This window comes from Centruroides sculpturatus, unplaced genomic scaffold (genome assembly GCF_000671375.1).
Source record: "Centruroides sculpturatus isolate CEXI.00-Female unplaced genomic scaffold, Cexi_2.0 scaffold279, whole genome shotgun sequence".
NCBI classification, from domain to species: Eukaryota; Metazoa; Arthropoda; class Arachnida; order Scorpiones; family Buthidae; genus Centruroides; species Centruroides sculpturatus.
Genome location: NW_019384541.1, coordinates 732,331 through 756,932, shown reverse-complemented (window position 1 = coordinate 756,932; position 24,602 = coordinate 732,331). Strand labels below are relative to the sequence as shown.

Below are 24,602 nucleotides of genomic sequence, written 5' to 3'. Positions count from 1 at the left end.
CAGTACAGATGGCGTTGCCAGTCGCTACAATGAGGAAGATGTCATTATTATATAAATTATACATTTATTTGAAGAAAGGGGATTACGCAGTTTCGTCAGAATCAGTAATGAAAAATTCCGTGCTCATTTCAATCGGTCCGAATCGTAGGTGCGACGAAAATATGAAATGAAATGATTTACATTTTTACAAGATATTATTATTATTTATTGTGAAATTTTGCCGCCCCCTAAAAAGTGCCACCCGGGGCGGGCCGCCCCTGCTGCCCCCACTACGCTACGCTACTGCATTGAATGCCTGAAAATCATTCTGCACGCCTCTATCTTATTGTTAATCATTTCCTTACAGAAACTCCGCTGGTAAAGCTGTTTTATCAGAACGGCAGCAATAGCTTAGCTGCAGTGCAAAAATATAGCGTCTGAAAAAGTTGAGAAAATAGCCCATGTCAAAGGATAGTTTGAAAAACTTGATTACGAAATTTGAAGAGACTAGAGACTTGGGTGTGCTGCCAAGAAAAAGGCAAAAATAAATTGTCAAAGAAGTCGCTGTCGCTAAGATTGACGAGGCCTCCAGGTCAGAATATTCTAAAGCAACTGTTTGACCGGTGTATGGTTGTGGCAGGCGCGAATCCTTACAAAAATTTTTGTCAAGCTAAAAATTATAATAAGAATAATGGCCCTATTTCTAGCATTAAACCAAAGATTACCATACTACAACCCTCGGGCCAGATCTAGCCGGCAAGGTCAGTACTTCTGGCCTGCAGCCGCACTGTGCAAAATATGAGCTAAAATATAATTATTTATATGGAAGTACAGACTGTAGATAAACTTACTATGTAGAAAAAAATTAAAATAAGTGTAAGTAAGAATAACAGAATTCGTCCGATCTGACAGTAATATAATTTTTAAGAAAATCAGTGAAATAAAAAGTTCGGCCACTTTGAATATCAGAACACTTTTTGTGTAAGTACTTGCAATGAAGTTTCTAATAATAAATAAATACGTCAGTTTTCTTTATATTTTGAGTATTCAGTATACTGGATTGGACAAAATAGTTATACGGCCCGCGCTCGTCATTTTCTCAGTTATCTGGCTCCCCCGTAAAAACGGATGATGACTCCTGTATTAATTTATTAATTAAACAATAGACAGAAACGTTACTTGGTGTGAATAAAATAGCGACAACATACGTAACTCACAACAATTTACAACTTAGATTTGAAACCATATAATACATGTATACTGACTAATACATGTGTTAAATGCTTCGAATGAGGTCTTGGGCGCGAACTTGTTTGCTGCGGCAAACCTTTCCACTAGCAAGCGATCACGTTTCCTCAAGATTACACTGATTTAAGCGGATTATATAGACCGAAAAAATTACTTAAAGCATTTCAGATAATAAGTTTATAATACTCCGTTATGTTTCTCTCTTCGAACAATTACATCAAGACTGTATCTATAGATCAATGCTCAGCATCGAGTAAAAACATAAGTTTTGGTTCTGGAAAATCGTTTTTGGTATTATGTTTTCAACAAGCATAAAAACAATTTTCATTAAAAAATCACTTATTTAATAAAACAGAGCTTAATTAAGCATTTATTGCATAGTGTGTGTATAAATAGTTGGAATGAATCCAGTTATTAGTTGCAGACAGAGTGTGGTCTGAATAGGAAAATCTTAACTACGGATACCTCTGTAAAAGTAATTGTTTGCCTTCTTCTTGGTATCAAAATACAATACTCTAAATATATCCTAAAGTTTTCAATCGGTCAAAATCAATTATAGATTTCCCTTAGTAATAGCTATTACTGCAACGGAAAGTAACTTTCTTTTACAACAAGTTCAGCTTTCTGTTTTGAATGACACGAATTACAATATTATTGAGCTGACTTGTTGTTATTATTGCTGTAATTATATATTACTATCTGAAAGGACTCGCTTCGCTTGGTTTTTATTTGTGGGCAAAAAGTAACGATAGTGAAGACTAAGANCAACGGAAAGTAACTTTCTTTTACAACAAGTTCAGCTTTCTGTTTTGAATGACACGAATTACAATATTATTGAGCTGACTTGTTGTTATTATTGCTGTAATTATATATTATTAACAGATTTAATTATTTGTTTCCTTAAATTGTTATTATTATTAAATGTTTCAGTGCAAAAATTATTCAACGACTTCCTGTAAAATATACAACAGGACAAAAACAACTGAAAAGTAAGCGTTAATATTAATTGAGAATATTAGTTAGTATTAATATCGTAAGTATAAATAGGTGTAACGTGTAATAATTTTTTCGTTTTACGATTTAAAATATTGTAACGTTGTCTGTGTGTAATGTTGTAGTAGTTCAAATACAATATAAAATTGTATGTTTAAAATTCGGTGTAATTCAGTTTGCAAATTACTTGACCAGATATAAAAAGATTAGGGGCAGGAAGACCCCGATTAACTATAAAAAACTGAACTTTCGATGTGAACAGAAATTCACATAATTTCAATTCAAATATATTTCCTCCGAGCAGAGTCAGATAGATAACTGGTACGACTCTATTGTTCAAGGAAAAGTATAACGTAGAGAAACAAGCAACTGCTAATTTGAACTGGACAAAACATATATTGAATAAAATAAATAAAAATGTTAAAAAGAATTGCAGCTCGACATTCTGAGGAAATAAGTATTTATGAATGGTTATCGTTGATTTAATTATTGATATGGGCATAATTATATTTAAAATGCAAGTAATTTTTCATTGACATAAAAAATCGCTATATCTGACCTTTTCCCGGGCAAACGCAGGAACTTGCGACATTATAACTTCTAACACAAGGCATGAATCAGATGTAAATTCGGTCGTAAATTGATTAAATCAGGTAAGAATATCTTAATATGCATAATATTAAAAGCAGTATTCGAAATGATCCTATTGTTTGTTATAAATTTTTTTACACATTATTCCATTTATATTATCGTTATCTCTATTATAGTGTATATGTTATATATAATTACTCGGTTTTAATTTGTAACATTTTGACTGCCGCAGTCTTCCAATGAAACGTAATAATGAAGTATTACGGTTGGTTGATATTTTTTTTCTTTTTTACTGGAGATATAAAACAAATATCTTTAAATGCCTGCAATTTGAAAAAATTGTAGATCTATAAATTTCCTCTGTCGTCCGTCAGTTCTTCAACCTGCCGTTTCTTAAATCAATTCGAGTAAGGAATTAAACTAATAAAACAGACAACCAGATGTAAATAGGTGAGAGGCAGCAGGCCACAGTTATCTATATACGCACTTCTTATGAAAACTGGAAGTCACATCATTATTTCAATTTATACTTTTTTCCCTGAAAGCAGTGAAACAGGTGACCGGCACGACTCTATAACAAGTTGAAAATTAAAAATAAAGTAACCTTAAGCATATGTTGTCGAATAGTTTGAACTATTTATTTAAAGTTTTAAATAAAGTTGCAATAATTTTGTAAGATTAACTTTTGTATCTCGAAATAGACGTGTGTGACTCTTTAGCCTTATCAAAATTTCAAAATGAAGGTTGTTAGTGCCAAGGCTTTTTGATAGTAATTTCTAAATAGGAATTAATTTAAGTAAGAATATAGTTAATTCAAGAATATTTTACATTTTTTTTAATAAACTCGAACATAAATTTTATCATCGAATAATAAATATTAATTTACCCGTGCGAAGGTTTTCGAAATACAACATTAAACTTCCCATTTCTACATTTAGGTCACTGATATTTCTAAATATTTATTTTAATAGATATTATCGAAATATTACTGCGTATAACTCGATGATTAATATATAAACTTAATGTTCACAAAACATATGAACATTTATTTTATAAAAAGTGAATGAAAATTATTTACTTGATGAATTTGAAGGTTTTAAACAAATTTTAGTAATAAAACAACTGTTTTATATTTATTTCACTTTGTAATTGGAGACTTGACTAAAAATTAAAGTAATTCTTTTACATTTATGTTTTTTTTTTTTTTTTCGTTTTTCTTATATTATTTTTGCATTTTATATGGATTTACGATTGAAAAATGAAGTTTACTTTTAATAAGTTTAAAAACAAATTGTATTTTTTCGAATTCTTTGATTTCCTGTCTAACTAATTATTGATTTAGTTATTGCGATTTACAATTTGTATAACTATCTTTTAATTTTTTAAATAAATAATTTAAAGTTTTTAAAAAATATATTTGTGCCACAGTAAAAGAAAAGCATTTAAATATTTTTGCGCTCTTTCATTAAATTAATAACAGTTTTTAATCGTATTTTTTTCTAATCACCTGGTTCTTTATTAGTGTAAAAATGTCTGAAAGTTACGAAATGTAGAATATAAAATTAATCTAGAACAACTCGCGTAACTTTCATTAGGGGAGATCGGGGCAACTTCGGCATGCGGGGCAAGTTTGTCAAGCGCTTTTTTTAAAAAACAAATTAAAAGGAGAATTTGGTTATAGGTTAGGCAGTTGAGTTTTATTGGTGGCTTGTTGAGTGTAGTGTTTTTATTGTTCTCCAACAAGCGTAGTTGAATTATCAAGCAAATTTTCATTTTCGTTCAATTCCATATAATATTTTTTTTCCATTTATATTGAATTGGCAGGTTTTGTTATAATTCCATGATAACGAAAGTTACTTTTCCTGTTAGAAGGATGTAACTTCAACTTATTCACGTGGCCAGATCGTGGCTTGGCATTCTGTTCTCAGGGTTGTACTTAATGTTTCGAAATCATGACTAGCGGGGTAAGATCGGCAACATAAAGCCACATTAGAAGCAAAGGATAAAAATCAAACAGATGATAAATGAAAACATGTTTGCATTTGTTATTCATGTATATATGTCTTTGAACTTGCATTTCGTTGTAATAATATTAAATGGGTGTTGGATTTGTATTTCTTTGTTTTAATAGTGAATTCCAACTTATACATTGTTAATAACATAATTTTATATACGTGCCTATCTTGCCCCATTACTGTTGCCCCTATACCAGGGGCAACTTTAATAAAAATAATTAAAATAATTACAACTTTACAAAAAGAGAGAAGTTGCCGATCTTGCCCCTATACCCGGGGCAACTTCGTCAATTTCTCTCTTCTTGTAAAGTTGTAATTATTTTAATTATTTTTATTTCCAAACTGATTTTAACCAGTTCTATAGTAAGGTAACATTCCAATAGACAATATGCAAAGCTTTTTTTTCAATTTACAGCAGTATTTATTACATAAAATTTAAGTAAAGCTTAACATGCCGATCTTGCCCCGATCTCCCCTATATGTTTTGCTATTATAAGTTCAAATTTAAAATACTATTATATTATTAACCAAAATAAATAAAATAATTGTAGCCCTATCTGTTAAAAGATTTACTTATAAAATTCTTTTCAATTTTTAATTTTTATAAAATGCCAAAAACTTTATTTTTTAGGGTATGGGCGAGTTTTATCCACCGACGAGATAGTTCATTTCCCTGGCAATAATTAAAACCGCGTATCTTTATTTTAATTTAAAACCTTTTTATATTTTTAATTATTGAAAAGGCAAAAAGCTCAGTTCTGACAATGGTATCAGGAATAATAAATTATTCTATTATGTATTCTAATATTTATTTTGTCTAGATGGAATATACAAATTAAACAAAGAATTGCTCACATTTACCAATTAATTAGTACCAAAACATCGAAAATACTTTAAAACAATTCAACCTTTTAAATGATCTGTTATATTTCTTTACAATAAGATTTGTCGAAAATAGAAACAGTTCACGAAACAGAACAGAAAACTTAAAGTGCTGTGGTTTCATAGTTATAATAAATTTTAATGCAGAATACAATTTTTGTATTAGAATTTTATGATTACGGGTTAATATTATTATATTTAGTATACGTTTTATAAGATAATCAGTTATAATAACTGTTTATGAGTGTTAAATTAATCAAAGCTAATAAATTAGAAAAAAATGTAATTGAAATATTTATTTTTGACATTTTCCAGAGCATAATGTTCAACTTTATATACGGCAGTGTAGCAAAAGAATTATTGACATATTCTTGTGTTCTGGATATGTTCCAATGCATCAGTACAGCAATTATAAATAAACCATATCTATTGATTTTATTCTTTCTAATTATTCTGGTCATGTATTTTTCGTTAACAACTTATAATAGAGTCGTTGTAAGTATAATTAGACAGGTATTGGTTGTTTACATAATATTCTTTACATTTCAAAGGTAATTTATCGATATAGGATATGACGGATATCGGTTATGAGGATGGAAGAATAAATGCGAGGGAATTGCACAGAAAACGAATGCAGTTATTAAAACAAACAAATAGATTAAGAAGTGCAAAAGAATATCCTCCTGCATACCCAAATGGATGGATACCTTTATTAGAATCCAGGGATCTACCTGTTGGGAAGTGCAAGCCTGTTACTGCCCTAGGTAAGATATTCAGACGTCACATTAGTTATTTGTTTTCAATATTTTTTGTGATATAATTTTAAAAGTATCACACATTTTACATTTTTGATTTTTGTCACGACATTTCAATAACGATTTTAGTATTTTTATTCGAATATGATTAGAACTGAATGGTTTCCATGGATCAGAATTTTGTATGGAAGTCTCTAGTAAGTTAATTGGAATTATATTACGGTTTTTGCTGAGAAGCCATTGGGCCCGGATACACATCTTTCGCCGGTATTTTGTTCTTCATTAACATAGGCAAAGTGTAATTTGAATTATTGGAGACTTACTGTAATATAATTGTGATAGGTCTATTCAGCGGCGGCCTTATCCATTGCGAGGCTCTGGGCGGTAGATCTTTGCGAGGCCCTTGTCCTTTGTGCAAAGTATGTGAATTGAAATAGTAGGCACTTATTAATATTAATATATACTGTACTATAAATTAAATTTATTTTATTGTTATAACTAATAGCCAAGGATAAAATAAAAAGTTTTAAATATCAACTTTTTTCTACTTGGTTGTTGCGCGAGGCCCCTCCAAGAGCGAGGCCCCGGGCGATTGCCCTGCTCGCCACCCCTAAAGCCGCAACTGGGTCTATTTTTCTTTTGAATCACGACCCTAGGAGAGTTCCGATGTTGGTTACATCGTTCGATGATGATGTTGGTTCGTTAAAGCAGTTAAGCCTTGATCGCTTTTCTTACGTTTCGACCACTTGGTTTTCTCATGATGATAAATTTCTAATTATGCGTGATATCAATGTCCATATACGTAAAAAAGTCGATTTGTGTTTAAACGTGGCATCGCCAATCATTTTTGATGTCAGACGTCAAAGGGCATAAATGTTGATTCGGCTTATAGACAGATTTGCAGTGGCCGATTGAAAAAGATCTAATTCTTCTTGATTGTCGAAATATGTAAGACTCCCCGTGACAATTAACTCTTTTGACAAAAGTAGGTAGCTCTGTTATTGACTCATCTCTGAATATTTTGTCCTTGCGTTAGCGTCTTTTTTATATAATCTCTTACATTCACTAAGCATGTTCCAGTGTGACTTTATTTATCTGCTGCGAAGACACTTCCTTTGGTTGAAAAGGCCCCGTCTTACTATGTCCCGTATTATTTGGAATGACTCAAAAGTTGAAATAATCGAAGATGCAGTTAAGCTTTGCTTTTAGAATAAAAATTCGAAATTCAAACTCCTTGATAGTTTTTACAAGTCAATTATATATAATTTATATTCTATAGCAAAGAAACGACGTATTAATTGAAGGTGTTGAATATCATTGGTGTATTCGTGCCGATTTGTTTCATGAGTATCGTTATAAACCGAATAAGGCGAAGAGTTATGGCCTTAACAAATGTCATTCGACTAAACAATCAGGCCGACCTTATTTTTTTTTAAATTCAAAAAACAAAATATAATTTATTTGTCGGAGGCAAAACGCGTAAGTGTTATTGTAATCTTGCATTACAACTGAAAAATTTTATAGACTCCAAAATATTTTGGTATCGTGTAATCCAACATCAGGGTGCTAAAAGTACACCAGATCGTGAAAGTTCTTATGTAGATTGCTTTAAATTTTATAAGCAGTTATTATAAGCAGTGTTTAAATGCATCGAATTTACTTGAGATCTCACCATTTTCAGAAGCCTTTACAACGGCTGATTCTTTTTTCAGCTTCGTATCTCAGCATCGGAGGTGAATATCGCAATGGTAAGGATGAGATTAAATTCTAACCGTGACGACATTGAACCATCTCTAATTGCTTATTGTAATAGTTGATTAGTATTTCACTTGGTTAAATTATTTAATCGGGTTTATTACTCTGCAATGGTTTTGAAATGATGTTTAGAGGAAAAGATTAAAGAAATTCATAAGAATGGTTCAATTGATAATTCTGTTGACTTTCGGCCCATATCGTTGTTATCAGTTGTTCGGAAAATTTTCACTTTTATTATGGCGAAAAGTATAGGTAGGCCTTCTGTACTGGCTTAGGAAAAAATTGTTTTTTCATCGGTACAATTTGCTTTCCAATTGCGGAAGAGCACTTTGTGTAATAATCTTGTTTTTCAATCCTTTATCTATAGACAACTTTCCAGAAAAGACGACGTCAGTTGGCCGCTTTCATGGATTATGAAAAAAAGCGTTATAATAGAGGTTCTGATTTCTAAATTGGGAATGCTTGGGATGTCTGATACATTCGTTTGGTTAATTCAAAATGTATTCTTAAGTTTGAAAGCAAGGATTTTTACTAGTGTTGGGTAAACTGAGGTTTTTTCGTTAGAAAAGGGCTTAACACAAAGATATTCGCTTAATCCCTTATTGTGAATTTCCTATGTTACTGATACGGTTCACGCTTTTGATGACTTGAGAAATGACACCATCTACAAGGGCGAATACGGTGTGCATTTACCGCAGTTTGCAGTCGACACAGTAGAGATATCTTATACGCCGGTATATTTATATAAGAAGTTGAATTGATTATTTCATTATTGTTTTACTCTGGTTTGAGTAATAATTTTTTTGTGAGGTCTGGACCAAGAGCGGAATTTTCGACTAAAAATCTGTGTTAAAGAAAAAGTTGTTTCAAGTAAATTGCGTTCGATAAACAAAATATCGTAAGAGATCGGGAATTCGACTAATTTTTCTTACTATCACGAAAACAACAAAATAGGATGAATAATAAAACCAATTGTCACGCGGGTGCAGCCGAGGATATTTACGGTTGAGGTAAAAACTCTGGACTTTGAATTACGAGCGGAGTCACGACAAAATTCAATAAAAATTTACCACAAATGTCTCGTCTGGCCCTGGCAAAAACTAGAGAACAATCGGAGATGTATAAGATGAAGATCACGACCAACCAGAGCTTCGATCAGGGATGTAAAGTTTTCAACAGCTCTAATTTAAGTACAAAAGCGTTTTTTCCTTTAATGGTTTTGTTCACAAAGATAACAAATTTTTCTCCGCCTCACCAGACCAGAAACCTCGCAGACAGCAGAAAGTGATTCTGAAGTATAGGAACTCTGCGATTAAAACAGAGTAACTTTTATTCGAAATAAGAGAACCAGCGAACTGTTTTCTTTACACTGTCCACCTGGGACAGTTTGTGAGAACCCAGAGACGCCGAGGAAGAGCGACCAACTGAGAAACTTCTATCGCGAACATCGCAGCTTTACCGAACACAACACGTAAGATTAGTTTTAGTCACAAATGAGATCTCTGGTGTTATGTAAGATGTTTTTTTTTTGTATATAAATAAACATATCTTAATTGTGAGTCATCGACATTTTTAAATCAAAGAGAACAGTCGACTGAGAAAAGCAGATAAGTTTTTCTTAAATAAAAGAGATAAGCATCGTAAGAAAGTTATTTATTTGGGAATTCGATTGTCCGTAACAGGTTCGTACGCAGATAACATATCTTAAATTAAAAATAATGTTTATTCTAAATTAGAGCTGTGATTGATATTTTGAGGAGTGTGGGCTCGGGGGCCATCAAAAATTAGATTACGCAACTGTAGGATAGGGGCCTGCCACCAGGTGTGTTTTGTCGGACACGCCTACGATATAGACAACAAAAACAAATAGTCAAAGCGCGAGGGTAAGAGTCACTTTGAAGTCCAGGAATGATCCTCTCAGGAGGATGAGTGCAGAGTCAGTACGGATAAAAAGAGTTAATTATCGAAAAACAAAGTTCTGAACAAAATTATAAAATCCTATTTAGGAAATTGGCCTACTTCTATCTATTAAACAGCGGGTACTTAACGGGGAGTCTGCGAACTGCACGACTCACAACATACCAGGAAAAGAGTTGTTTTGTCTTCTTTCTTCACTTTCTCTCCCTGTTCTGTTCTTCCTTTTCGTGTTTTTTCTCCTTTAATTGGTTCTTTACTAGGTTTTTCACTAGGTCTGTCGCTAAGTCGGTTGTCTTTTGTCTCGTCAATCCCCTGTCTGGCCTGTCAGTCAGTCCGTATCTTGATCTTGTCTCACTCTGTTAATTAATTTCGTCACTTCTTTTCATTGTAATTTTTGTTTTTTGACGAATCATGCTTTTGTTTCGGAGAAAACTGAAGTAATTTGTCATCAAGTAGTCCTCCTCTTTTCTTATCAATGAAGAATGATGTGCAGCCACGTGACATGGGTAGAATACCATCTGTTCTATAACACCATCGAAAAAGGTGAAAACGAAGCACATTCTCCTTATCTTTTCTTTTGCATGTTGTGAGATTTATAACAGTTAATTGATAAAATTTTATTCTAATTTGTTTTGCTAAATTATTTTAAATTGATATTACTGAAAATTTGGAAAAGGAATCCGTAAAATAAAAATAAAAAGAAAGACGAAAATTCTTTTACAAAGTTGGTTAATAGATAAACAATCTCGGTGTCACGTATACATACACAACATCGAAATGTGAATCCAAAGGGCGTTCTGCCTGATAGCTAACAGTTGCTTTTTTTATAAAGAACAAAAACAAATCTAAAATAAACGTAAAGTTTAAAATAAAATAAAATTTCTAACTGATTAATTAAAGCAAATACATTATTAGTAAAAAGTTTAAAATACAATTATTACAAGTAAAATTATGTAGATAATGTAAATAACAATTCACAAATATATATATATATATATTGTTGTCACTGTACCTATATATAGGGGAGATCGGGGCAAGATCGGCATGTTAAGCTTTACTTAAATTTTGTGTAATAAATACTGCTGTAAACTGAAAAAAAAGCTTTGCATATTGTCTATTGGAATGTTACCTTACTATAGAACTGGTTAAAATCAGTTTGGAAATAAAAATAATTAAAATAATTACAACTTTACAAGAAGAGAGAAATTGACGAAGTTGCCCCGGGTATAGGGGCAAGATCGGCAACTTCTCTCTTTTTGTAAAGTTGTAATTATTTTAATTATTTTTATTAAAGTTGCCCCTGGTATAGGGGCAACAGTAATGGGGCAAGATAGGCACGTATATAAAATTATGTTATTAACAATGTATAAGTTGGAATTCACTATTAAAACAAAGAAATACAAATCCAACACCCATTTAATATTATTACAACGAAATGCAAGTTCAAAGACATATATACGTGAATAACAAATGCAAACATGTTTTCATTTATCATCTGTTTGATTTTTATCCTTTGCTTCTAATGTGGCTTTATGTTGCCGATCTTACCCCGCTAGTCATGATTTCGAAACATTAAGTACAACCCTGAGAACAGAATGCCAAGCCACGATCTGGCCACGTGAATAAGTTGAAGTTACATCCTTCTAACAGGAAAAGTAACTTTCGTTATCATGGAATTATAACAAAACTTGCCAATTCAATATAAATGGAAAAAAAATATTATATGGAATTCAACGAAAATGAAAATTTGCTTGATAATTCAACTACGCTTGTTGGAGATCAATAAAAACACTACACTCAACAAGCCACCAATAAAACTCAACTGCCTAACCTATAACCAAAGTCTCTTTTTAATTTGTTTTTTAAAAAAAGCGATTGACAAACTTGCCCCGCATGCCGAAGTTGCCCCGATCTCCCCTATATATATAGGTACAGTGACAACAATTTTTGGAGGGGGAAAATAGATACTAGGCTACACAGAATTATAAAGAATAGCCAGATTGTTCTGTCCAAAAACCGTACGCAATTTTATTTACTCTTAGTTGGTTATACAGCCAACTAAAAGTTGGCCGTAGTTTCTTTTTGGAGGTCTGTTTGTTTCGAGGACATCGACTGGATATAGCTGATGTTCTTCTGTTGTCTTTTTGTTCTGGAAGGGTCGATCCAGTCATACACAATTATATCTAAATCAAGTCTAGAATTTTCCCAAAAACGTTCTGTTTAGATATTTTACTTTTTCTAATAGACACATATTCAGATGTTCAAAAATATTATACAAACACTATCCTATGTGAGTTTGAAAATATTTTCTTCAGTGAAGAAAGAGACAGGATACTTAAAACCGAATACTGCACATTGTATTCGAAAATACTAGATAATTGTCGTGGTCTTTATTTTTATTTCCAACAACTGATGTTTATAGTGAAGGAAATGATTGTTCAGATTAGATTAAATAAATATCATTTAGTATGGAAAAATTAATATATGGACTCAAGTTCACCAGGTATTTGTGCATATTGTATGCAGGCTAATGCAACTCTAAATCATTATTTTGTTTGATTGTTAGAAACTGGATTATTTTTGTTCATTAACTTGTGTTACATTTGTTACTTGTTATAGACCGACTGATATCATGTGAACGAAACCATTACTAGTTACTTAAATAACTATAATATGGATACTATTGGTAATAAACAAGTAGAGCTCTGACCATTTTAGAAGATATTCAATACAGAAAAGTTATACTCGAGCATTAAAAATCTGAAAGACAAAACAGCCCCTGGACATGACGCAATTCCTAATTTAATTATTAAGAATCTACCGAAGTTTATCATTAATTATTCGGGAAGGATTTTAATGACTTATATAATTTAGACAGATCTCCAAAGGATTGAAACAAGGTAATACTATATATGCTGTTTAAACTATTCAATTCTATAATTATGAACGCAATCAGTTATGGTTCATCAATTTGGAGTTTATCTAATTATCATAAATTAGATATACAGAACAAATTTTTTCGTAAAATGTTCTTAATTAATTGAATATAATGTTCCATGAGGTGCTCTCCGTTTTAATTTGAATAGATTTCAATTAAGTCCTTTTTTGCTAGAAGATATAGTAAATTTCTTATTCGAATAGTAGATAGTGACGATTCACCAGTTATATTATTAAGTCAATTATATAAAAAAATCGTTCGTTGATATGCCGAAAAAAATCTGGATAAGTCAACTAACACACACTTTTAACAGTTTTGGTTTCTCGATAGATCCATTTATGACGAAATCTGAAACGTGTGATTTGATCAATTCTCAATTAATTTATTAGTAAAATTTGTATTGGCATTTTGTAGATATTTAATGCTTGATTATAGTAATAATAAGTAATAACTTTTATTTATGAAACCTTGTATCTGTTCTCACTGTAATTAGCAATTGTTTTCCTATAGATTTTACATATATTTATAGGAATACAGATTAATTATTAAACGGTATGAGAGAAAATGAGTATATACATTTATTGAAAATATACCCAATCTTTATTTACTCAAGGTACGTTTACAAATGAATGATAACAAATTTGAAAATTTTATGATAAAAATAATATTAATTACTTTACAGGTCAGCAATTCGTTATATTTCGAGGAAAAACAGGAACATGTTTTGTTTTAGATGCTTATTGCCCTCATTTGGGAGCTCATTTAGGAACGGATGGAAAAGTTCACGAAGATTGCATCGAATGTCCTTTCCACGGATGGCGATTTGCTGGACAGAATGGTTCTTGCGTGAAAATACCTTACGCCGAAAAAAGTGAGGACCACTACAAATATATATAAATATTTAATACAGCTATGCCAATAATATATACTGCTGATTCGTCCTCGAAACTGATTTTTTTGCATTGCGAATACATAAAAAAAAAGTTCGTTAGTTTCACATCAATGAGGACATTTAAATTAATTTCTTAAACGAAATTATCTGTGTAATTAATGCAATTATTTTGCGACAGTTTTTTAAGATTAATATTCGCTGTAACATTTAATATGATAAATCATATTGAATCAGACATTGTAAACTAATAAATTGGCCACATGAAACGGTTTGCAAATTGCATTGGACATTGACCCTGTCATATATGCAGGAACAACATTGCAAAATCTTCGACTAAAAATAAAACTCAAGAGAAGCAGCACATTAATTTACAAACACTTGATAACTACACAAACATCAGAATTTACATGTCGATGTAACAGGTTATTTGACTAAAATCGATAGCACAGATAAATTCAGCCTGATCATTACTGCTTTACAACGTAGGCATAATTCTACGCATGTGAGAAGAAGACTACAACATACACAAATAGCAGATAGATTAAGACAAATACATAACAGGCAGCTATGCAACTGGTATTTGCAATTGGCACAATATGTAGCGTTCACGCACTGACAATGTACTGTTGTGTACAATATGAGAATACAATACTACATTGTGTCAACAAAGTCATCAATTTACACTAGGTTACACAACAAGTAATGAAGAAAATTGTATAAAACAACCAGGCAATTATTTCTAAAATGGTTAACTGACATAATGTATACTACTTGAAAGTGCGTTACATCTGCGCGAAATACGCTCTAAATAAGAAAGATTTTCGTTAAAGTACTGGTGTATTATCTTGCGAAGGAATTTTGATTTTTTTTGAAGAAAGAATTTGAACGATATAAACAGCTGTTCGATAGTCAATGAAATAAAAATAAAACCCTGTTTCAAAGCTATTAATGTTTGATTTGATCTCGATAACTAATTCCTGCAGGATTACCAAAATACATTAATGTAGCTCCTCTTCAGCATCACCCTGGGCAGCTAGCTCGCTGTTGTACATTTCAACGCTGCGTAGTGTTGACATGGAAATTGAGATCGAAAATGCCAGATATGCTATGTGACGTAGCCTATACGTTGAAAGCTTCAATCGTCTACGTCGTTGTTTGTTGCTGATGGCAGTCCCCTTTACACATGTATTACATCAAAAGTAAAGTTTACCGTTTTTACATTAACTTATGCAATGCTTTTCTATTGTATATTTAAGCTTTTTATACGTAATACTAAATCTTATAACAATTCTCTTTCGTTGCCTTTGCGGTCGACAAAGATATATAACCCATACAAAATATACATTATATTAAGATATTAAGATATATAACCCATATAAAATATACATTGTTGTAAAATTGTAGTTCGATTTACACGTGTCTTTTTTTATTGATTAACTAATTTTATTTTAATTGTTGCCCTAAAGCCAATGCACCATACGCTTATATTCTTCTGATGCTGTAAAGATATATTTTTCTTTTGAAGTAATATTTAAAAAACACCCATTATCCAATGTATTACAATTTAGTTCCAGAAGTTGCTAAAATAAAAAGTTGGGAAACGATTGAGCAAAACGGATTCATTTACGTGTGGCATCATGCAGAAGGGCAACCTCCTCTGTGGAAACCTCCAGTTATACCAGAAATAGAAAATCGACTAATGCTGTTTAGAGGTCGTAGTGAACACATTGTAAATTCCCATATTCAGGTATTTATAACTATGTCAAAGAATTAAAACCATGCCAAATGAATAAATGTATTACTTACGTTTTTATTTCATTAAATACTGTAGGAAATTGCAGAAAATTCAGCAGATTTCGCTCATATGAATATCCTTCACAAATTTGGAATATCGTCCAAAATTATTCTTCATCCGGAAAATTGGTGGAGATTTTTTCATTCTATAATCAAAATATCCCGCTTTCCAGTGTTCGAAGAAAGACTTCACCGTTACGAATATAAAGGCATTGTCACGTCTAAATTGTTCGGAATATCTGTTCTACAATTATCATTTGAAATTCAACAGGTAATTAATTAATAATAATTACATAGTACGGCGCAGAATATTTGAGAAGATTACACATATAAATATATGCGATAAAACTTTTAAGATAGTTATCGTTTATTTTCACGAGTTTGCCTTACATTATCTGTAGATTGTACAAATCGAACTTAATAATGCGTAAATGGCAGAAAGTATTGTGTATTTACAGAAATAATATCACGATATTGTAAAGCATTTTGATAATAAATATATCATTTTCAGAATACATTTAGCTGATTTTAAAAATGTCAGAAAAAGATAAGATAATTACAAAACAGAATAATATCCTATTTTGTATAAGATCACTCTAGTTTATGTTTTTTATGTTACGTCGATTTCTTTTATATTGTATCTTGCTTAGCAGTTTTTGTATATTATTATAGACTTTATAACTTGTTGTCCACTCCTGCTATAGAGCACCAAATTTTAAAATAAAAAGAAAAAACAAAATAAAAAACAAAAACATTATTAAGATATTTAAGCAGAATAGATGATCATCAAAACAGTCTGTTAAAACTGTTAGATATCTTCAAAATGTAATTAACTATTCTTGATGATATTAAAATTTTATAAACGACTAGCTGTTACCCGCGACTTCGCCCGCAGAGGTTTTGCAAGCAAACCCCATTTATATTCTGTATTTTAACAACCATAGTAATTGTGATATAACACCTACCGCCGAGAATGATGAGAATTGCTGAGAATCAAACAAACTATTTTCAATTCGATCGATTTTCTGGAACGTTTACAATCGTTTTATAATCGAACCAATGTGCAATAACAAATTCGAATTTAAAACGGTTCGAACAATTGGATGAAAATCGAAATATATAAAAATATTGATAACAATGTCTGAAATGTTATTAATTTAATACACCTAAGTACTCGATGAAGACAAAATCCTCTTTCTCTCCCCCCTGGTGAATTTCGAAAAATTTCTTCTTGTTGTGCATTGCCATGGCGTACCCCATTAAAACTCAGAGAAAAACAAAAATTCGCATTTAAAATAGTACAGTAGACGCCGTTTTTCCGGATAACACTTAATGCTCTTCTTCTTTCCCCCGCGGGGGAATTTCGAAAAATCCCTTCTTAGTGTGCGTTTCCATGACGTACCCTAACTGTGTTCCAAATTTCACTTCTTTTGGTTAAGCGGTTTGCTCTGGGCGATGATGAATCAGTCAGTGAGTCATTCAGTCAGTCAGTCAGTAAATCAGGACAAGCAATTTTATATATATAGATGTACTTAAATGCTAATCTCCTTGGACTTCTTTTATCGATAGAACCTATTATACTAGTATAGTTTCTGATTAGCAAGTCCATAACTATACCAGTATATTACGTACTATTAATACACTAAATCGAAGTGCATAAGAATGTAAAACATTAAAATCATAGAGGTAAAAATAACAAATTACTGAGATATTTTTTCCAAATTCAAACACTCATGCATGGTACTCGCGTGAAAAACAGACGACGTAATCTGTCCACAGAAACAGTAAGATAAAACTTGTCATTCTGTCTTATTTTCGTGTCTCGTGTGCTAACGTGCGAAAATTTTCGTGCAATTGAAACGCACGCAATTTAAGGGGCCGTTCATAAATTACGTACGGGCGATTTCGGCCATTCTACACCCCACCCACCCCTGAGTAAGAAACCGTAACATTTTCTTTGATCCCCCTTTACTTCCCTTCCCTTTTTTTCCCTATGTTATGTAATATTTTGGCATGATTTTATGCTAAGATTTTAACCAAAAAGAACTGTTTTATGAAACCCTAAAAACCTTAGGTTCAAAATATATAATTATTAATTAGTTAATTAATATGTACTATTATTTATAAAAGACTTTATGTGAACAAATTTATAAATATAAAAATTTAATGAATTTGAATGATCAATTTATTATAAGAACTTTATTATTTTAACTATTAACATTATTATTAATTTTATTATCATTAATCAACATCATAATACTTATTTTAACATTAATTTTAGTTTTTCAAAAAACGTAGAAAACTTTGCCAGATCGACTAGCTAATGCACGTGTAAACAGAAACATCATACAAAATAAAACAAGAGACAATAGAGAATAACCATATTCTGTTGCCATATTGATTACATCTTGGCTAAGGCCTAGAAAATAAACTACACGCTGCTAAAATATGCTAGGTGCACCTGGGGACTAAATAATAAAGCTTATAAAATTCTATATAATGGGGCAATACAACCAATGCTACTTTAGGCGGCCTCAGGCTGTGGTAATGTAACTAGTAAAAATTCAGTAGAAAGTAAATTACTCTCGCTTCAAAGCCAGTTGACGTCAGAATTTGAAAGTGCTGGAGAACTGTTTTTACTAATGCCTCTCTGATACTAGCGAAGCTCCAGAGGAGATGAGACTGGAGGTCCGAATAGCGTAACTGGTAACGCATCTGCACGGTAAGCAGGAGTTGTGGGTTCGAGTCCCGCTCCGGGCCAATTTTTTCTTCCAGCGGTTCTAAATTATTTAAATTAATTAATTTATTTATAATTATTAATGTTAATAAGAGATGGCGCCTAACGCTTACCTCTAGAGCCAAATTGGTTACGTAATTAATTTATTATTTGCCTTAAACTACCCCGATAAATTTTCGGCATTCGGTTGGTGTGAAGCTCCTTCCTTTGCCACTATGTATTGTAGAAAAGATTCTAAACTACTACATCAGAACTACAAACGTCAAGGCTCAACAATGGTGTCTACGGCTGTTCATATGCTACCACTTTGCACTTACCCTACTCTCTTTGATCATCATCCTGTAAACAAGGATATTTAGTGTCATCAGCTTTCTCCATGGATAATCATGCAGACATTAATATCTACACAGATGGGTCCAAAAGCTTTCTTGTCGGTTCAAGTACCTGTATCTTCCTCCAAACTGACATATTTTGCCAAAAATATGTTAGAATGTACAGATACCTCCCACACACCTTCATCTATCAAGCTAAAGATGATGCCGACTACCAAGCTATTCAGTGAGCCACTTTACTACCAAACAAAACTCTATCAACATTTATAGTGATTCTCAGTCTGTCCTAAAAGCTCTATTAAATCCCAATTGCAATAGCAATAAGATCGCATATATCCAGCACCATACTAAAAATCATATAAATACTATAACTTCTATATTTGTTCCTTGCCATACTGGCATAATAAAACAATGAAAAAGCTTACTTTGAGGCTAAGTCAGCTGCAAAGGACACTGATTTGAACTACACTGGCATCCATCTCTCACGTAGCAGCCTTAAATATTATATTCAAGACAACGCTATACAAAATTGGAATCAGTAAAAGTAGTTGAGCAATAAAACTGGTAAAATAACAAGATTTTATTTTCCTAGTGTTGAATATAGGTTCTCATCTCCACTTAGATATTTAATGTTGCCACTGCTAAACTACTTAATAAGCATGGTAATTTTATAAGCTACCTGGCAATGTATAACCGGGCAGAAACTACTTCTTGCTTTTGCTCTACAGAAAACCTAGACACCGTCAAACATATGATCTATCATTGTCCAATTTACGATCAAGATAGTCGTATTCTGAAATTAGAAATTTTTATGCTTGATTTCAGATAACCATGTCTACTCGATAAGCTTGTTCAGAAACTACTGTTTGATGTTTTTACAATTATGTTCAAAAGATATAGAAGAAAAGACTATTTCTGATTTCTAGTTTCTAGTATTACATTTTAGTTTTCACTAAAAGCCGAATACTAATTTCATGTTTACTTAGTATCATGTATTTTGGTTTATGTATTCTTAGTGTTATACACCCATAGGAGTGGTGCACTTATTCTAATAAAAACAAGAGAGAGAAACCACTACACGGCCTTTCTCCCATGAAAAAAATGTGTAGAGCGTGAATCTGCTAGCATTATTATTCTATCGCGTCACACGAGACAACGAGCTTTCTTAAGAGAAACCGCCAAATTGAAGCCAAATTCGAAATGCCACCACTCAACGAGATCAAAAAATAAAAATAAGAAAAATACGTAAGACGAGATCTATTATCCCCTCTACCCCTGAGTAAGAAATCGTAAGAAATCCTTGACTTCCACCTACCCCAAAAGACCTTACGTAATTTATGGACGGCCCCTAACCAGACGTGGACCCTAACGAGCTACTGGATTACGTGGCAGTGCTTTGTGGAATCAAGGTAATTATTATAACAATTGATTAAAGTTTAATTAATGGAATTAATGAAATATCGAAAAGACAATATTAGTGTAAATATCCTGTTAGGAGCTACGTTACTGCTTACTACAATGCAGAAATTTTAAGTGAGTCTAAAAATAAGAAATTGTTTAAAAATTATCAATTATATTTCATCTTTCAGATTGGCCCTGCTATAAGTCGTTTAGATTTCAAAGGTGTATCTGGAAATAAAACGATCGTATTTGCCTTTATACCGGAAGGACCGTTTCGACAAAGAATAATACAACATTATTACTTTCCTTTTCGATTTGCAGCCATATTTGATTATATTTTCTTTTATTTGGAATATTGTATGGTGAGTTTGTGTCATTTCAATCACTAAAATCTAAAAATATACGCGAAATGGTTGTATTAATTATTGAAAATATTTATTTTAATAGCTTGAGCGGGACATTCGCATATGGAGTTACAAAATGTATTTGAAGAATCCAGTTTACCTGTCAGAGGATAAGACAATTGTGAAATTCAGAAAATGGTATTCCCAGTTTTACAGCGAAAACAGCCCGACGGTTGAAGAACAAAGTCTTAATTGGTGATTGGAAGTTATTTTATACTTTATAAAGCTTTCGACCGAAATTACATATATTTGTTAAATTTCAATTTTTATAATCGATTTTGAATTGTAGTTCGTGTTACAGAGTTAAATATTCATGCATTACCCTAAAATTACTATTAAAAAGTGAGTTATTACGTGAAATTTTTTTTGTATTTTAATATTAAAACTATGTGAATGGACACTGCTTGCTGCGAAGTGTTGGTGAACATTTTTGTGAGCTTTTTAAAATTTTAAAATTATGGCAAATATTGAAATTTGGATAACGGTGTTTGAGTTGTTGTTAATATCAAGTGGGATAACATTAAATTTTGCTGCTGTTGATCGTACTCCGCCGCTTTCACAGATTCAATTATCGGCTTCTACTGTAAAACGACTTAGTTCTCCGAGCGAACCTTCCTTCAAGTCGGCTAGAGTAGAGGATGTTTTTTTGTTTTTCAAAGTTAGACTTAAGCAAGTATATTCCTATGGATATTATTTTATATTTGGACGACCGATTTGATAAGCTTTTTTCGACTCTAAACGAGATTGTTACGAGAATTGACTGATTGGTTAATATACAGAATGAACTCGACCAACGATTAACCCAATTCGAGGCTAAATTAGAAAAAAATTGCAATCTTATAGATGACACGCAGCGGAAAAGTACAGTAGTTTGACCTTGCATTCTATAGACAAGGTGTCGAATGAAATGAAACAGAAAAATATGTTAAAAGTTCGACTAATGACTGTCCCTATTTGAATATGAAAGTGCAAAACTGTTTTCTAAACTGATAGTTGAATCAAAAACGATTCCAACGGTTAAGATAGTATGTAATACTTATATTTGGTGACAGTACGTTCGTAATTCTAAATGAATTGTCGTAGGAATTAAGCAATTTTCCGTTCTGCTAGGTCTAGGTCAAATCCATATTCTTATAGAACTCGAAGTATGCTTAATTTTCTGGCCGTTATAACAAATGAAAAATATTGCGATCTGACAATAATGAACTCTTAAAGTTTTTACATTTTTGGAAGAAAAACCACGAGAAATTGAGAAAAAAAAACATGCGGTATGTTGTCTGTATGTATAAATATCAGTTTGTGTGTGTGGGGGTTGGAGGGGGTCACGATATTTTTACCCTGAAATTTGGCAGAGAGATTTAGTTATTCGGAGTATTGACAATACAATATTTTCCTGGCTAAATAAGGATTTTTCGCGTAACTAGCATTCTCAGTTTTTTATGATTCCTATTTATACCCTTAAAATTCAGAAAGACGCCATTTTATAACAATTAAAATTTTAAAAGGTTATTAATTAAATAATATATCATAATATATAGCACTACACACTCAGTTTAGAATTATACCGAAAAAGTGAAGCAACTCGGGACTGAATTTTTTATTTTCCAGTTGGGAATATTAAATTTTCACAAAAGTAGAGGTAATGTAATTATTTTATTGGTTGAACTCCTTCGCTACATTTGTTTCGCTTCAATTGCAACTAAAAAAATCCAAAAAAGTTAATTTTATATATTAAATAATTATTTCCGCTCAAACGCGAATTTGACATCCAAAAAAATTGCCGGGAAATAATTCCCGCGAAATAAAAACTTATCCGAAAAGTGTTTTTACAAAGAAAGGATATAAAAAATAAAAATGATTTAAAATAAATGCTTTTATTTGAAAAATATAGCTTTAAGGATTGTTATTCTTTTGTTTAACAAGGCATGATATTTCACACCTGCAGTTTATATCCTTTACAAACTGGTTGACCTTAAGAACAGCTGGAGTTCGCTTTCCCGGGTAGTTCTCGTGTACGCTTCAGAGGAACATTGGTCTAAAGCAGGAGGGGAGCTAATTTACCGCATCTGTTCAAATATAACACAATACTCTCGATTTTTATGCTATTATATTACGAGGGGACCGAAAAAAAGGTATGGGAAAAAATTCTACTGAACAAAAAACAGAAAAAAACCCTGCTGATGTCATAAAAAACATCCAGTAGCGTTTTAAAAAAATTTACGGACATCAAATCGGTAAAATAGAAGTTTAGAACGATTTATTTAATTTGACCAAAAAAAACTCCCATAAAATACAATAGCGAAATCTATTACCTAATTAATAAATCAGAATAAAATATTTTCGCGGCAAAAATAATTAATTAATGTCTGCAGTACAGATAAAAAATTTAAGATATATATTTCTATTATTGATAATAAAACCATATACATTCGAACCTTCGAATAATGGCCATCTGTAATCAGCAGCCATTAAACTTTTTTTTGGAAGAAAATGCATACAATTAAACATTAAGTAAGCAGTTAAGTCCAAAGAACCGCCATGATGTACGTCTTCTGTTGTCTTTTATTTTAAACACGAGCTACGTATGGTACGGTACTCCATGGTAAGTTGTATCCTGCGATGTGACGTAGAAATAATATATATTTGTTTATACTCGGGGAATAATGCTTTCTGGGAAGTCTTATAAGAGTAATTGCCCTTTATTCAAGCGTTACAAATGTAGAGAAAATTCGGAAAACTTCACGTGACCAGCCGATCCGGGCAAAGAGCGAATCCACGACCTAACTCGCAGTTCTGAACGAGATATACAAATAAAAAACTTTTGATATTACACTTGTATGATAATTATTCGAGTTATTAGCATTGAAACTTTTTCATAAACATTATACCTACACTCAAAATTAATGTAGATGCCATGCAATATAATGAAATAAGTTTACATACCTAGTTTCAAAAAATGACGAAAAGGTTAATTAAGGAACTCGCTGATGGATTTTTTTATTTTTTAGTTGAGAATATTAAAATAAAACTTCAAAAACGTAGCTATGATATAATTATTTTATTGACTTAATGTATAGAGTACATATGAAAAATTTAACATATATATTTTTAATATCGATATTAGAAGCATATACAATCGCACCTGAAAATAATATCCATTTCTAATAAGAGGCCATTAAAATTTTTCTTGAAAAAAAAACGCTTAGAATTAACTTCTAAGTAACGAGATTACTCTCTAAAACAGCCATGTCGTAAGTCTTTACTTGTCTATTATGTTAGGCAAATGCTATTAGGCTATGATGCTCTATGGTAAGTTGTGACATGCATTTCCGATGTGACGTAGTTTTTAGCCACTAGTCGGACATGTTGTACGTTGCTGTCAATGGCCGTTTTAACTGTATTCTCAATTAATAATATTATAGTATATCTAATATTAAATACACATTAATAAATAAAAAATAAAACAGACATTTTTGTTTGGAGTTACTTGCAAATACATAGGCTTGATACATTTGTTAATAAATATTTGTGCTTATATAAATTTATCAATAACTATTGTAATATCTGTTAAAAAATATTTTTGAAGTTATGCATTATAAATTATTATAAAAACTACTGTGTTACACGTCAAATTAATATAACTTTACATTAGTGTTTCAATAAATCTGATAATGGTACAATACAGGATGTTCATTCTTTTTCCTTTACAACCATCTTACTCGTATCAGAAAGTGCAACAAATAAAATGTTAAATAACATGTTATAAATTTATAATTCTGTGGCATATTTTACATTTTATTATTATCATTTTTTATTGTAGCGTATAATCTGCACAAATAAGTGGTCTTTTTTGAAATTTAATTCACGCGCTCTTATCCGGAATGATTTCTATTTTAATGTATTACGCGTTATCGCTTTCTTGGGAAATGCGACTGATGTCCTCTGTGTTCCAGTTTATTAGGATTTCGT

At 31.6% G+C, this 24,602-nt stretch overlaps 1 protein-coding gene across 2 annotated transcripts; it reads left to right on the top strand.

The window, feature by feature from the left end:
- The first annotated feature begins 2,792 nt into the window (after positions 1–2,792).
- On the top strand, positions 2,793–20,985 carry LOC111623385 (cholesterol 7-desaturase-like). 2 transcript variants are annotated; one of them, XM_023365936.1, is made up of 8 exons: positions 2,793–2,873; positions 6,024–6,203; positions 6,277–6,472; positions 13,756–13,944; positions 15,534–15,712; positions 15,797–16,030; positions 20,418–20,591; positions 20,677–20,985. In XM_023365936.1, the coding sequence occupies exons 2-8, from the start codon at positions 6,030–6,032 to the stop codon at positions 20,830–20,832; spliced, it is 1,302 nt and encodes a 433-aa protein (XP_023221704.1). In that variant the 5' UTR covers positions 2,793–2,873; positions 6,024–6,029; the 3' UTR covers positions 20,833–20,985. The 2 variants fall into 2 exon arrangements, with proteins under 2 accessions (XP_023221704.1, XP_023221705.1); XM_023365937.1 differs by lacking the exon at positions 6,024–6,203 and having other exon boundaries at positions 2,797–2,873; positions 6,260–6,472.
- Positions 20,986–24,602: the final 3,617 nt, after the last annotated feature.

Bases quoted from the DNA above. Each gene is read 5' to 3' on its own strand.
- LOC111623385 (XM_023365936.1), top strand. From the start codon at position 6,030: ATGTTCAACTTTATATACGGCAGTGTAGCAAAAGAATTATTGACATAT. The intron at 6,473-13,755 runs GTAAGATATTCA...ATTACTTTACAG, and splicing joins CAAGCCTGTTACTGCCCTAG to GTCAGCAATTCGTTATATTT. The intron at 13,945-15,533 runs GTGAGGACCACT...ATTACAATTTAG, and splicing joins AATACCTTACGCCGAAAAAA to TTCCAGAAGTTGCTAAAATA.